The 16,173-nt window shown below is 46.4% G+C and overlaps 1 protein-coding gene across 2 annotated transcripts; it reads right to left on the bottom strand.

Moving 5' to 3' along the window:
• Nucleotides 1–336: 336 nt before the first annotated feature.
• Nucleotides 337–15,694, bottom strand: dusp14 (dual specificity phosphatase 14). Of its 2 annotated transcripts, XM_024442878.2 has the most exons (3): nt 15,287–15,694; nt 14,926–15,054; nt 337–2,498 (listed from the first exon to the last, which is right to left on the bottom strand). In XM_024442878.2, the coding sequence occupies exon 3, from the start codon at nt 2,374–2,376 to the stop codon at nt 1,747–1,749; it is 630 nt and encodes a 209-aa protein (XP_024298646.1). In that variant the 5' UTR covers nt 2,377–2,498; nt 14,926–15,054; nt 15,287–15,694; the 3' UTR covers nt 337–1,746. The 2 variants fall into 2 exon arrangements, with proteins under 2 accessions (XP_024298646.1, XP_024298645.1); XM_024442877.2 differs by lacking the exon at nt 15,287–15,694 and having other exon boundaries at nt 14,926–15,218.
• Nucleotides 15,695–16,173: the final 479 nt, after the last annotated feature.

Here is a 16,173-nt window from a genome sequence, read left to right as displayed (position 1 = left end):
GCTATAGAGAGCCACGTTATAATCATTCCAACCTCACCGTTGGCACAGCTGGATCGCAGGACTTTAACAGGATCTATCAAAAGTGAAAAATGCTGCAATTATTCTAAACTGATTGTCCTGTTAACCTCACTACGTCTTTATTCGCCACTGGTCTGAATAATAAACCTGACAAACAATGTTTCTTACAAGTGAATGTGAGTATCACTATGAATATTACAATGAGTATCTACATGGTCAGTTACAATTAACTGATTAGCTCTCAAACTGATGACTTTACCAACACCAAGGATGAATATTGACCATTATCAATCAAATTTAAAAAATAAGAGTACCCAATAATGCATATCAGTCATTTATTTTATTTTGTCATAAATTTCGAACAGTTACATTAGCTTGTTAATCATTCAATGCCTTAGGGTATGAAACTAAGGGCTCTATTCAATCCGTATCGGGTAAGTCCAGAGTTACAGAGTAATACAAATGTAAAGGCAATGTCCGCAGAGACTGCATTCACGGTAAACGCTGCATAATCGGAAATTACCTTTACATTTCTATTGCACAATCTGTAACGCTTCAGCGATAGATTGAATAGAGCACTAAATTCATGTAAACTTGGCTTTCTGGTTATGCCTGTGACAAGGGCATTGTTCACTTGCTACAGTAATATTAGTATTTTATCTAAAATCTTTTCATGTATAGAGTATAGACTTCTTCCAAACCCCCAAAAAGAGGAAGGTTTATCAATGACAGTACACCAGTTAAGCCCAGGACTGTCTGGTTGTAATTCTTTCTAGGACCTCTTTTCACTTAAACATCAATATGAGGCAAAAAGAGGGAAATAGAAACTGTTTCTCCCACTCCCTAACACAGTACTGTCTTCCTCTTAACAGAGGGTGGTGACATTCTAAAACAGCATAATATTGTACAATATTAGTACCAGTACAGTATATTCTGCAATATCATCCCCATAGTAAATAGGGACCTTTAAGTGTACACACTGTATTGATTAAAAATGTGTATACACTAACAGCTTTAAATATTCATTGGGCACCATATATTTTCTTTTCTTGATTTCAAATATCTCCCAGGAGCATAATTCAATATGTCAAAACATTTCTGTACAGTTTTAAACTGAGAACAGGACTGCTGCGGGTTCACACATTAAAGACAACAGCAAAACTGGCACAAAACTATCACATGACTTTACATCGGGACTGGACTTCAGTGAGTCACACCGCTGCCTGTCAGAATTGCTGAGTCTAAAGCACCACCTACACCTTCCCAGAATGCTCTTGTTCTTTGGAGTCTGGGGAGTCAAGCTAGACTCCAAAGTCACAGTCTGGGTCTGGCCATTTCAGCTGATCTGGGGTCTGGCTTGGTCGTGGTTCTGTTACTCCTTTGGTCCTGAGGATTCCAGACTTGAGGAGGCCTTGCTCCCTCTCAGAGACAGACAGACGGGGGTTGATGCAGTGTAGTGTAGCATCACCCACCAGTAACCAGTCTGCAGTGTAGTGACTGATTACTAAGACTCCCTACATCCCAATGCATTCATTAATTAAGCTTCACAAAGACAGACAGTCACACGCTTCATCTCACTCTGCATCTCTTGCTGGGGGAACATGCATGAGCTGGCACCCCTGGAGGACTGGAGGGGAGAAGGACTGGGATGCAACAGAGTTGGTCATCCGCCCTGCTCACTTTAATCTCCGTCTCCTTCCCTCCCATTGGCGAGGCCCCAGCTCTCCTCTACAGGCCCCAGTAGGGTGCCAGATTCCTGCGCTCCCGCTCGTAGACGTCAGGTATCACCCCGTAAGGTGTCTGTACCATTTTCACAGAGTTCCTGCCAAACAGCTTCCTTTCGTAGTCGATGAGCTGACGCCAGAAGCCCCCGTTGGGCCGGATGACTGGCCGGCGGGACTTGACCCAAGCGTGGGCCTCGGCCAGAGACACACGGTGGTACTTCATCAGGTAGGCCAGGCACAGGGAGGCTGAGCGGCTCACCCCTGCAGCACAATGCACCAACACGGCCCCCCGCTTTCTCCCCACACTGTGGATCTTATCAGCTATGCTGTCGAAGTACAGGGAGAGGGGGGAGTGGGGCATGTCCGCCAGGGGTACCTTTACATACTCCACGTGGGGCCAGTTGAAGTTGGGCAGCTCGATAGTGGCGTTAACCACGCAGGTGATGCCCTTGGACAGCAGCAGGCTGCGGTTGGACGCCACGTTTCCCCGGCTCAGGAAGAGGTTGGGGGTGATCTGGGCGATGCCCCCTAGCAGACTGCTGTTCTCTGTGAGAAGCCTTGGCACGGCCGTAGGCACCACCGAGCTGTGGTGGTGGTGGTGGTGGAAAAAGCTGCCTTGACTGCGGGAACCCATTGTAGAATAGAGTAAGAGTGACAGGAGATTGGTACAGAGAGAGCAGGAGGATGAATAACAGAAAGGTCTTCAGAGGCCTGAGGTCATGTTGGAACAGCAGAACCAGACAGCAGGAGATTTACCTGGAACAACAAAGGCACACATCCCAATTTCAGACCAAATTGGGCATCAGTTTTTTCCATTTAAATATAAAAAATAAAATAAAATATTAAACTGGCAAACATACAGGTAACTGTCAAAATAAAGGAAACACCAACATAAAGTGTCTTAATAGGGCGTTGTGCCACCACGAGCCAGAACAGGTTCAATGCAACTTGACATAGATTCTACAAGTGTCTGGAACTCTATTGGAGGGATGCGACACCATTCATCACTTGGTGTTTTGTTGATGATGGAAAAATGCTGTCTCAGGCGCCACTCCAGAATCTCTCATAAGTGTTCAATTGGATTGAGATGCCATGGCACGGCCATGGCATATGGTTGACATTTTTATGCTCCTCAAACCATTCAGTGACCATTTGTGCCCTGTGAATGGAGGCATTGTCATCCTATGGGGGCATATCCACAGTAATCAAAATAATGGCCTGCCCAACATGTTTTATAAATGACCCTAAGCATGATGGGATGTTAATTTCTTAATTAACTCGGGAATCACACCTGTGTGGAAGCACCTGCTTTCAATATACTTGGTATCCCTCATTTACTCAAATGTTTCCATTATTTTGGAAGTTACCTACACAATTACATCGGATGGTGCCATTAAAGCTATTTGCAATGACTCATCAAATTAGGTATATTGATCTTTTTGGATGAACTTGTGCTGTGACAGAACAGTTCTGTGTATGGCAAATGTTGCGCCAAGTCATCCATCGCTTTTCCAGGAGAGAGAGATGGGTGTGTGGCCTGCAGTGCCAGTACCAGCCAGGGTCTTTTTACCCCCTCAGGGAAGGTATGGTGGTGGGTCAGTGGCTGTAAAACGCCTCGAAGGCATATATGGAGGGGAGCCAGAGAGCCAGATGCCCCATCACAGCACAGGAGAGGCTAACAAGAACAAACTGAACAACACAGCAAACTAAAAAAATACACTGGGCTGGGGACTTATTCCTGTAACAGGTCACACGGTGGCTTCCAGTAAGTGGAACCAGAATGGTTGTCTGAAATGTGCCAACCTGCTCAATATGACTCCCTCCCTTCACTGCACTGGAGCTCCAGAGAGAGACAACACTGTTCCCCTGTACAGTAAGAGCTGTTACTGAAGCTGCTGTCTTACGGTGCCAATCTAATGTCTCATTCCTGCTGTCCCTCCCCACCCCACCTAAGCACCCTCCTTGGACCCACAGCATGCTGAGTCTGTCTCCCCCTTTCTCTCTCTTGTCTCTCCCTGTCTCCCTCTGTCTTCCTGTCCCTCCCTGACTCCCTATGTCTTCCCCTTTCTCTCCCTATTTCTCCCTGTCTTCCCCTGTCTCTCCTTTCTCTCCCTGTCTCCCTGTCTCTCCTTTCTCTCCCTGTCTCCCTATGTTTCTCCCTGTCTCTCCTTGTCTCTCCCTGTCTCCCTATGTCTCCCTATGTCTCCCTCTGTTTCTCCCTGTCTTCCCCTTTCTCTCCCTGTCTCTCCCGGTCTTCCTCTGTTTCTCCCTGTCTTCCCCTTTCTCTCCCTGTCTTCCCCTTTCTCTCCCTGTCTCTCCCCGTCTCCCTGTGTCTCTCCCCGTCTTCCCCTTTCTCTCCCTGTCTCCTTCTGTCTTCCTGTCCCTCCCTGTCTCCCTGTTTCTCCCTGTCTTCCCCTTTCTCTCCCTGTCTCTCCTTTCTCTCCCTGTCTTCCCCTTTCTCCCTATGTTTCTTCCGGTCTTCCCCTTTCTCTCCCTGTCTCCCTATGTCTCCCACTGTTTCTCCCTGTCTTCCCCTTTCTCTCCCTGTCTCTCCTTTCTCTCCCTGTCTTCCTCTGTTTCTCCCTGTCTTCCCCTTTCTCTCCCTGTCTCTCCCCGTCTCCCTGTGTCTCTCCCCGTCTTCCCCTTTCTCTCCCTGTCTCTCCCTGTCTTCCTCTGTCTCTCCCTATGTGTCTCCCTGTCTCTCCCTATGTCTCTCCCGGTCTTCCCCTTTCTCTCCCTGTCTCCCTATGTCTCTCCCTATGTCTCTCCCTATGTCACCCTATGTCTCTCCCTGTCTCCCTATGTCTCTCCCGATGTCTCTCCCGATGTCTCTCCCTGTCTCCCTATGTCTCTCCCCGTCGCTCCCTGTCTCTCCCCATGTCTTCCCCTTTCTCTCCCTGTCTCCCTATATCTCCCCCACCCTATGTCTCCCTGTCTCCCTCTGTCTCTCCCGGTCTTCCCCTTTCTCTCCCTGTCTCTCCCTGTCTTCCTCTGTCTCTCCCTGTGTGTCTCCCTATCTCCCTGTCTCTCCCTATGTCTATGTCTCTCCCGGTCTTCCCCTTTCTCTCCCTGTCTCCCTATGTCTCTCCCTATGTCTCTCCGTGTCTCCCTATGTCTCTCCCGATGTCTCTCCCTGTCTCCCTATGTCTCTCCCCGTCGCTCCCTGTCTCTCCCCATGTCTTCCCCTTTCTCTCCCTGTCTCCCTATATCTCCCCCACCCTATGTCTTCCTGTCTCCCTCTGTCTCACCTTATCTCCTTCTGTCTCCTTCTGTCTCCCTCTGTCTCCCTGTCTCCCTCTGTCTTCCTGTCTCCTTCGGCCTTTCTGTCTCCCTGTCCCTCCCTGTCTCCCTATGGTGTACACATGTGTTATTACTACCTCTGAGGGTTTAGAGCTTGAGGTAGTCACCTCACACAAGTACTTGGGAGTATGGCTAGACGGTGCACTGTCCTTCTCTCAGCACATATCAAAGCTGCAGGCTAAAGTTAAATCTAGACTTGGTTTCCTCTATCGTAATCGCTCCTCTTTCACCCCAGCTGCCAAACTAACCCTGATTCAGATGGCCATCCTACCCATGCTAAATTACGGAGACATAATTTATAGATCGTCAGGTAAGGGTGCTCTCGAGCGGCTAGATGTTCTTTACCATTCGGCATCAGATTTGCCACCAATGCTCCTTGTAGGACACATCACTGCCCTCTATACTCCTCTGTTAACTGGTCATCTCTGTATATACCAACTGGTTGATGATTATTTATAAAACCCTGTTAGGCCTCACTCCCCCCTATCTGAGATATCTACTGCTGCGCTCATCCTCCACATACAACACCCATTCTGCCAGTCACATTCTGTTAAAGGTCCCCAAAGCACACACATCCCTGGGTCACTCCTCTTTTCAGTTCACTGCAGCTAGCGACTGGAACGAGCTGCAACAAACACTCAAACTGGACAGTTTTATCTCAATCTCTTCATTCAAAGACTCAATCATGGACACTCTTACTGACAGTTGTGGCTGCTTTGTGTGATGTATTGTTGTCTCTACCTTCTTATCCTTTGTGCTGTTGACTGTACCCAATAATGTTTGTACCATGTTTTGTGCTGCTACCATGTGTTGCTACCATGTTGTTGTCATGTTGTGTTGCTAACATGCTGTGTTGTCATGTATTGCTGCCTTGCTATGTTGTTGTCGAAGGTCGCTCTTTATATAGAATTGTGTTGTATCTCTTTTTGTGATGTGTGTTTTGTCCTATATTTATATTGTATTTATTTAAAAAAATAAATCCCAGGCCCCTGTCCCCACAGGATGCTTTTTGCCTTTTGGTAGGCCGTCATTGTAAATAAGAATTTGTTTTCAACTGACTTGCCTAGTTAAATAAAGGTCAAATAAAAATAGAAAATAAAGTCTCCTTATGCCTCCCTATGCCTCTCCCTGTCTTCCTACGTCTCTCCCTGTCTTCCTACGTCTCTCCCTGTCTTCCTACGTCTCTCCCTGTCTTCCTACGTCTCTCCCTGTCTTCCTACGTCTCTCCCTGTCTTCCTACGTCTCTCCCTGTCTTCCTATGTCTCTTCCTATGTCTCTCCCTGTCTTCCTATGTCTCCCTCTGTCTTCCTATGTCTCTCCCTGTCTTCCTATGTCTCTTCCTATGTCTCTCCCTGTCTTCCTATGTCTCTTCCTACGTCTCCCTCTGTCTTCCTACGTCTCTCCCTGTCTTCCTACGTCTCTCCCTGTCTTCCTACGTCTCTCCCTGTCTTCCTACGTCTCTTCCTATGTCTCCCTACGTCTCTTCCTATGTCTCTCTCTGTCTCTTCCTATGTCTCTCTCTGTCTCTTCCTATGTCTCTCTCTGTCTCTTCCTATGTCTCTCCCTGTCTTCCTATGTCTCTCCCTGTCTTCCTACGTCTCTCCCTGTCTTCCTATGTCTCTCCCTGTCTTCCTATGTCTCTCCCTGTCTTCCTATGTCTCTCTCTGTCTTCCTATGTCTCTCTCTGTCTTCCTATGTCTCTCTCTGTCTTCCTATGTCTCTCCCTGTCTTCCTATGTCTCTCCCTGTCTTCCTATGTCTCTCCCTGTCTTCCTATGTCTCTTCCTATGTCTCTCCCTGTCTTCCTATGTCTCTCCCTGTCTTCCTATGTCTCTCCCTGTCTCTTCCTGTCTTCCTATGTCTCTCCCTGTCTTCCTATGGTCTCTCCATGTCTCTTCCTATGTCTCTCTCTGTCTTCCTATGTCTCTTCCTATGTCTCTTCCTATGTCTCTCCCTGTCTTTCTATGTCTCTCCCTGTCTTCCTGTCTCTCCCTGTCTTCCTGTCTCTCCCTGTCTTCCTGTCTCTCCCTGTCTTCCTATGTCTCTCCCTGTCTTCCTATGTCTCTCCCTGTCTTCCTATGTCTCTCCCTGTCTTCCTGTCTCTCCCTGTCTTCCTGTCTCTCCCTGTCTTCCTATGTCTCTCCCTGTCTTCCTATGTCTCTCTCTGTCTTCCTGTCTCTCCATGTCTCTTCCTATGTCTCTCTCTGTCTTCCTATGTCTCTCCCTGTATTCCTATGTCTCTTCCTGTCTCTCCCTGTCTTCCTATGTCTCTCCCTGTCTTCCTATGTCTCTCCCTGTCTCTCTCTGTCTCTTCCTATGTCTCTCTCTGTCTCTTCCTATGTCTCTTCCTATGTCTCTCCCTGTCTTCCTATGTCTCTCCCTGTCTTCCTATGTCTCTCCCTGTCTTCCTTTGTCTCTCCCTGTCTTCCTATGTCTCTCTCTGTCTTCCTATGTCTCTCTCTGTCTTCCTATGTCTCTTCCTGTCTCTTCCTATGTCTCTCTCTGTCTTCCTATGTCTCTCCCTGTCCTCCTATGTCTCTCCCTGTCTTCCTATGTCTCTTCCTATGTCTCTCTCTGTCTTCCTATGTCTCTCTCTGTCTTCCTATGTCTCTCTCTGTCTTCCTATGTCTCTCTCTGTCTTCCTATGTCTCTCCCTGTCTTCCTATGTCTCTTCCTATGTCTCTCCCTGTCTCTTCCTATGTCTCTTCCTATGTCTCTCCATGTCTCTTCCTATGTCTCTCCCTGTCTTCCTATGTCTCTCTCTCTGTCTTCCTATGTCTCTCTCTCTGTCTTCCTATGTCTCTCTCTCTGTCTTCCTATGTCTCTCTCTCTGTCTTCCTATGTCTCTCTCTCTGTCTTCCTATGTCTCTCTCTCTGTCTTCCTATGTCTCTCTCTCTGTCTTCCTATGTCTCTCTCCCTGTCTTCCTATGTCTCTCTCCCTGTCTTCCTATGTCTCTCTCCCTGTCTTCCTATGTCTCTCTCCCTGTCTTCCTATGTCTCTCTCTCTGTCTTCCTATGTCTCTCTCTCTGTCTTCCTATGTCTCTCCCTGTCTTCCTATGTCTCTCCATGTCTCTTCCTATGTCTCTCTCTGTCTTCCTATGCCTCTCCCTGTCTTCCTCTGTCTCTTCCTATGTCTCTCTCTGTCTCTTCCTATGTCTCTCTCTGTCTTCCTGTCTCTCCCTGTCTTCCTATGTCTCTCCCTGTCTTCCTATGTCTCTCCCTGTCTTCCTATGTCTCTCCCTGTCTTCCTATGTCTCTCCCTGTCTTCCTATGTCTCTCCCTGTCTTCCTATGTCTCTCCCTGTCTTCCTATGTCTCTCCCTGTCTTCCTATGTCTCTCCCTGTCTTCCTATGTCTCTCCCTGTCTTCCTATGTCTTCCTATGTCTCTCCCTGTCTTCCTATGTCTCTCCCTGTCTTCCTATGTCTCTCCCTGTCTTCCTATGTCTCTCCCTGTCTTCCTATGTCTCTCCCTGTCTTCCTATGTCCCTGTCTTCCTATGTCTCTCCCTGTCTTCCTATGTCTCTCCCTGTCTTCCTATGTCTCTTCCTATGTCTCTCCCTGTCTTCCTATGTCTCTCCCTGTCTTCCTATGTCTCTCCCTATGTCTCTCCCTGTCTTCCTATGTCTCTCTCTGTCTTCCTATGTCTCTCCGTCTTCCTATGTCTCTCCCTGTCTTCCTATGTCTCTCCATGTCTTCCTATGTCTCTCCCTATGTCTCCCCCTGTCTTCCTATGTCTTCCTATGTCTCTCCCTGTCTTCCTATGTCTCTCCCTATGTCTCCCCCTGTCTTCCTATGTCTTCCTATGTCTCTCCCTGTCTTCCTATGTCTCTCCCTGTCTTCCTATGTCTCTCCCTGTCTTCCTATGTCTCTTCCTATGTCTCTCTCTGTCTTCCTATGTCTCTCTCTGTCTTCCTATGTCTCTTCCTGTCTCTTCCTATGTCTCTCTCTGTCTTCCTATGTCTCTTCCTATGTCTCTCCCTGTCCTCCTATGTCTCTCCCTGTCTTCCTATGTCTCTTCCTATGTCTCTCTCTGTCTTCCTATGTCTCTCCCTGTCTTCCTATGTCTCTCCCTGTCTTCCTATGTCTCTTCCTATGTCTCTCCCTGTCTCTTCCTATGTCTCTTCCTATGTCTCTCCATGTCTCTTCCTATGTCTCTTCCTATGTCTCTCCCTGTCTTCCTATGTCTCTCCCTGTCTTCCTATGTCTCTCTCTCTGTCTTCCTATGTCTCTCTCTCTGTCTTCCTATGTCTCTCTCTCTGTCTTCCTATGTCTCTCTCTCTGTCTTCCTATGTCTCTCTCTCTGTCTTCCTATGTCTCTCTCTCTGTCTTCCTATGTCTCTCTCTCTGTCTTCCTATGTCTCTCTCTCTGTCTTCCTATGTCTCTCTCTCTGTCTTCCTATGTCTCTCTCTCTGTCTTCCTATGTCTCTCTCTCTGTCTTCCTATGTCTCTCTCTCTGTCTTCCTATGTCTCTCTCCCTGTCTTCCTATGTCTCTCTCCCTGTCTTCCTATGTCTCTCTCCCTGTCTTCCTATGTCTCTCTCTCTGTCTTCCTATGTCTCTCTCTCTGTCTTCCTATGTCTCTCCCTGTCTTCCTATGTCTCTCCATGTCTCTTCCTATGTCTCTCTCTGTCTTCCTATGCCTCTCCCTGTCTTCCTCTGTCTCTTCCTATGTCTCTCTCTGTCTCTTCCTATGTCTCTCTGTCTTCCTATGTCTCTCTCTGTCTTCCTGTCTCTCCCTGTCTTCCTATGTCTCTCCCTGTCTTCCTATGTCTCTCCCTGTCTTCCTATGTCTCTCTCTGTCTTCCTATGTCTCTCCCTGTCTTCCTATGTCTCTTCCTATGTCTCTCCCTGTCTTCCTATGTCTCTCCCTGTCTTCCTATGTCTCTCCCTGTCTTCCTATGTCTCTCCCTGTCTCTCCCTGTCTCTCCCTGTCTTCCTGTCTTCCTATGTCTCTCCCGGTCTTCCTATGTCTCTCCCTGTCTTCCTATGTCTCTCCCTGTCTTCCTATGTCTCTCCCTGTCTTCCTATGTCTCTCCCTGTCTTCCTATGTCTCTCCCTGTCTTCCTATGTCTCTCCCTATGTCTCCCCCTGTCTTCCTATGTCTTCCTATGTCTCTCTCTGTCTTCCTATGTCTCTCCCTATGTCTCCCCCTGTCTTCCTATGTCTTCCTATGTCTCTCCCTGTCTTCCTATGTCTCTCCCTGTCTTCCTATGTCTCTCCCTGTCTTCCTATGTCTCTCCCTGTCTTCCTATGTCTCTCCCTGTCTTCCTATGTCTCTCCCTGTCTTCCTATGTCTCTCCCTGTCTTCCTATGTCTCTCCCTGTCTCCCTATGTCTCTCCCTGTCTCCCTATGTCTCTCCCTGTCTCCCTATGTCTCTCCCTGTCTTCCTATGTCTCTCTCTGTCTTCCTATGTCTCTCTCTATGTCTCCCCCTGTCTTCCTATGTCTTCCTATGTCTCTCCCTGTCTTCCTATGTCTCTCCCTGTCTCCATATGTCTTCCTGTCTCCCTCTGACTCGGTTAGCCTCCCTCTTCCTTCCTTTGTTTCTCTTCACCTCTCTCTGTGTTTCTCTGACTCCCCCTGTTTCTCTCTGACCCTCTATATCTCCCTCTGTCTGTCTCTCTCCCCCTGCCTCCATCTACTATATGGACATTAGTCCTCTGGAGGCAAATACACAACACCAGCTCCTCCAGATCTCCTACATACAGATCACATCGCTCCAGTCTCTGATGAGTAGGACCCTTCATCCATCTGCATTTAAATTGAAGTTAGTTATCTGGGGGAGCACAGAGCTTAAGGCACTACTACACACACTGTTGCACCGTCGTGCGCAATCCCATCCACACCTTGCACACTAGCCGGGGGAGCTGTCTCTCTCCCTCTCTGCCACAGTCTGGTTAACAAGCCACACGGATCAAATCAAACACATTAAATGGGAATTAAATCTGCCGTCTGTGCTGAAAGCACCTGCATACTCCATGTCACCCTCCACCTCAATGTGGTTGTTTTTTGAGGCTCTCTCTGTATGACACACACACACACACACACACACACACACACATATCATAATGCCACTAACCAGGACTGATAGTGCCTGCTGTCTACCAGAGAGCTTAGTTTTAATGGTAGTAACAGGAATATCCTTCTGCTTTAGTGCACAGCACAGGAATGTCATTCTGCCTGGGGGCTGAGGCTGCATTCCCATCAATGAACCTATATGGCCCAGTTTGAGCAAGTTGTTTGTCTCCCTTATCCCCCTGCCTTCTATCCCTCCCCAGGACTAATACACATCCTGCTATCCTATTCCCCTCCAATGCTAACTGCATAGAAATCTTCTCAGCCCGGTTCCCGAGCTACCATTCACTCTGGTCTGCACCTTGACTGCTCACACATGCAGTGGTTGCCATGGAACACTTAGATTGTGGTCAGCTACACCTTTCTCACAGTTGCCGCTGGTGATAAACCAAAAATACCTGCAGTGACAGCAATACTAGGAGCAGTTTATGACTGTGTATAGACAGATAGTGACTGATTCAAAATTACATTTAATGGGAGAAAGTGGACCGGATATGCCAGAGGCGTCATGCCCATAGGGGGCACAGAGGCACGTGTCCCCTCAGATTTGTCCTCTTCTTTTCATTTATTTTATCTTTATGAACAGAAAAAATCTTGCTTCTCTGTAATCCTTCTGTCCACCGAGCAATTTTATGAAGTTGGCTTTAGCTAACCCAGATAGGTTCCCAATCTCCCAACCTTTCAGGCTGTCAATCAAGTTAGAGTAGCTAGCTTGTCTAGCTATCTTATCTGGCATGCCTGCTGGCAAGGCTGGTAGACTTTTGAAGCAATTACTGAATGTACTGAATAAGACTCACATTCCTTTCAATCTTTTACCAGATTTTAGAAGAGATGGAGAGAAGCATAATAAGCACCAGTCAGGAGGATACAAACAGGAGGTATGCTGAGGTATGAGGTATGCTTAGATATGAGGTATGCTTAGATATGCAGAAAAATACATTTTTGACATACTCATATCATACTATGTCTCTAGATTGCAGGAAAAAGCTGTTTCAGGTGTTTGAAAAAGCAAAATGATCAAACCACCCCCTCGGCATGCTTACGTACGTTTTGTGCCCTCAGATTTTTGGGGTACATGACTCCCCTGGGACATACCACATACACCGACTGGCCTGAGATTAATTTTGTGCGTCTTTTTTAAGGCTAAATTTAGTCCATAGTCAGAATAAAGGCTAACTGTTTTGCTGCAGTGACCCAAGCCCTGTTTATACCTGTGGTTAACATCCGTCCTTTGTCATGGCCTGATCTTGTCTGTTTACACTTATAAGATCTCATCACAATCAGATCGAAATGCGTCTTTTAATCATCAACACCTGAAGATCAGGACAAAGGCTGCATGTTAGAACTAGGTAAAAACAGAGCTCATGTGACCAGCGTGAGGCAGTACCTGCCGGCCAAAAACAGCAGGGCAATGGAGGGAATGAAAAAACAGGAAATAAGCACAAAACTCCTGACTGGCTCTTCCAAAGTGCTGATGTGCCATGGCACTGGCTTTGCTGACATTCTCTCCCTCCATCCACATGGCTATTTATATCTGGCTTGGCCTGGGCAGAGGGGCTGAGGAGGCAGGGACTGGAGAAGAGGAGGGAAGGAGACTATGCAGGGGCTATCACAGAGATGAGCCTACTATATGTTGGCAAAGAGATGTCTCTCTGTCAATCGAATCTGCTCTGTCGTTTAATTCTCCAGAATAAATATGTCAGTGGAAAATAGAGCTGAGAGAGGGAGCAGCTTGAGACACATTTACAGGACGCTTATACAAGTGGTTAGCACCTTCCACAGTGTTAACACTAATATCTATCTGTCCATCCGCTTTCGAGGCACATCAGGGCCCGTTCTTACCACACGGGCCTGCCATGTGGCTGGTGCTTGACTTTACTTGGCTCTCCTACATCTGCATTGCAAACACACAGCCCATCACTCAGTGTGCGTTTCAGGGCCTGTCAACACAGGGCCCATCACAGATTCTCTGATGCACATCTCGACTCTCTCTCTCTGCATGGGGAGATTTCGCACAGGTCTGGTTCCACCTCCGACAGCACGAATGGGGAATGTGAGCGACATTGCAGAGAAAATGGAGCCTCATAAATTGGCTCGTCTCCCACACAAAATGTGGACATTCGAAACCAGATCTGAACTGGGCATGTGCAGCTAGCTTAGCAGCTCAATGACAATCACACCCGCCGGACAAGACGTGTTTGAAAACTCTGAACATTCCTGAATCAACAAGTGGCTCTGAATGGAACAGAAAGGGATGTAAGCAGCAGTGTGCTGTTTTCCCACAACACAATCCATATTAATTCACCCTCATAGACCGTGTTCCCACAGAGTTACTCTTTATTCTATCGCTAAATGGGAGCTGTGAGAAACTGTACACCTACCCAGAGCCTTCTATGTACAATAAAGGGCTCTGCACTTATATGTTTAGCTGATTCTGATATTTTTTAAAATATGATATATTGTTACTTACACCAGATAGATGCATAGAAATGTGTTGTTTCACCGGGTCAGCCATCGATTAGTGAACCTCTTCAGCCTAACTTAAAGTGCTAGATGAGAATCTGGTCTGGTTGGTTATGTATGTTTTCCAGTATATCAGAGATGACACCTCACACTTGAGGTCAGGGTTAGGCTATCTTGGCACCTGTCTGAGCAGAGTACCACCTCCCTGTGACACCATCGACTGGGTGCTGCTCATTCACACCACCAATTTGTCGCCTGTCTGTGGAAGCTGCCGTGTAACTGGCTACACAGGGAGTCCAGCCCTGGGGTTTTAAAGTCCCTCTCTCTCCCAGGTAGAGAAGTGGACCCCAGCCACCTGCAGCACCAGCTCATTTAATGACAGGACATTATGGAGGAGTGACCATAAGATAAGGCTATGTTTAAATGGTGTTGTTTTTTTGCCTATGCTGTTTGATTGGTTCAATGTATATCATTTGATCCCTCTCTCTCTAGTCGATACAGACACAAAGAATGAACACATCCGTTGGTTGTTGTGGCAAAATATACAGTATAAATGATATGATAGGTATCACTTTATTTATAATGCATTTGCTAACATGGAGAGCCTTTGTTGCTGCCCTATGGCCAGCAGGCACGATGGGGGTGAGTGAGTAAGTGAGTATTGTACAATCTCCTACTATTTTTATGTCACAGGTATAGTATTACCTGTGATGATCAGACTATGGAATTGTACAGTATTAAAAAAGAGGTTGGAGATACATGGAAAAGAGGATACTGTATTTCTTATGGAAGGTTGTTTTATTGAGTAGTCTTCTCCTTTTCATCCCTTCTACTTTCATAGAGTGGAAACCTCAACCTGTTACAGTGTGTTTGTGTACGTGCGCAAAGTGAATAGGTGTGCGTGTATGCCATGTGTTGAACAGTATTCCAGTAGACAACAAGAATACAAGGACTTGTGATTTCTGTAATGTCCTGTAAATCACACAGTAGTCTATTTGATTGTAGGGCAAACACATTATTCCCCTTTTAGTCACACACCAAATGAGCAGGATATAATAAAATAACTACAAATTATGCAAATTAATTGCGAATATATATAGAGCGATATAGGCTTGATAACATGTTTTGGTCTCTTGACTAATAGGCTACTGTCAGGCTTTGATAAGCAGTATATCCTACCTTCTCTGTTTCCTATAAGATATTGTAGAAAATCATTCAGAAAGACATGCATAGGCTATGCTTTGCATAATATGAGACTTTTACATAAAATATTATCTTCACAAGAATAAAACAAAATCTAGATATTTGATCTGTAGGCTAGCATAGAGTATAAAACCAACTTACCAAACCACTTTACTTTGCCTGAGGCGGTGATTTTCCAAGCGCGTTGCTAACACACCACTCCAGGCATGCGGTTGCAGATGATTAAAACTCTGAACATTAGGCAAAGCAGAGAATTCACACAGTCGTAGCCTTGTGGGAAATAAATAGAATATTAATGAATTATTATGTAACAATATCACTAAAATGTCAAAGTGAGCAGAGAGAGAACTCCATGCGAATGAAATGTTTTCAGCCAGCTCTCGTTCGCGCAGGAAAACATTCGGTACTGAAGCAAAAACCTAGGTGGTAGATATGAAGCGCCTCCCCTCTAAACAACGCAGTCGAAGAAGCTAGACAGCTAGAAAGAGATGTTTACACTCACCATCTGATCTCGGACTCGGAGGCATGATTGTGAATTAGGCTACAGTAAGGAAACGTAGAGTTTGGACCACTGAAATACATGCTTTGGTTGTGGGCATAATGCTGAAATGTTATTCTTGTCTGTTGCAAAAACATCAGTTTGTCCATCAGAAATGTCTTCATTGAGATGGGGCAAATGTCCTCACTCAGTCTGATCAACTTTAGGGGGGAAAACAAAATGGCTGGCTAGTTCCAGATGATTGCCTTTGATACAGGCAGAGATAATCTAGTGCAGTGTAACCTGCAATGGATAGGGTACAATAGGTTGGGAGTACCACACATTATTTTTCATGAAATGGTGGTGAAATCTGACTTGCTACTAGGTAGTCTACAGAACTTCACCTACATTGCATCACATAGCCGGTCACATGGGACATCTCTCCAAAAGGAAGTTCTCTTTGAAAACATAGACAGGAACAACTGCATCTTTTAAAAAATGTCACAGCCACAGGTCAAAGTAGGGCCATGCGTTAAGAGCAACCGAAAGCAATAAAATGTTCTGCCATAATCTTTCATGCCTGTGGCTGCCATAGTTGACCGATGTCTACTAATATAACTGCAAGGAAGCATACTTGAACTTGAAACTTTCCAAACCAAGACACAATGCCAGTGTTTGTTGTTTGTCAGAACAGCCAGTGGCCCTCATGGCCGGAGTTTGAAGGAGTCAAAGAAAACAAAGAGAGAAAAGATTAGAGGAAAACCTGATACCTTTAGCAGGAATCAGATCTGTGATGTCTATGTTATATCCCAAATGGCACCCTATTCCCTACATAGTGCACTCCTTTTGACCAGAGTCCTGTGGGTCCTGGTCAAAAGTAGTGCACTACGTTAGGAAACGGGTGCCATTTG

This window comes from Oncorhynchus tshawytscha, linkage group LG13 (genome assembly GCF_018296145.1).
Source record: "Oncorhynchus tshawytscha isolate Ot180627B linkage group LG13, Otsh_v2.0, whole genome shotgun sequence".
NCBI classification, from domain to species: Eukaryota; Metazoa; Chordata; class Actinopteri; order Salmoniformes; family Salmonidae; genus Oncorhynchus; species Oncorhynchus tshawytscha.
This window is presented reverse-complemented; position numbering and strand designations above follow the sequence as displayed.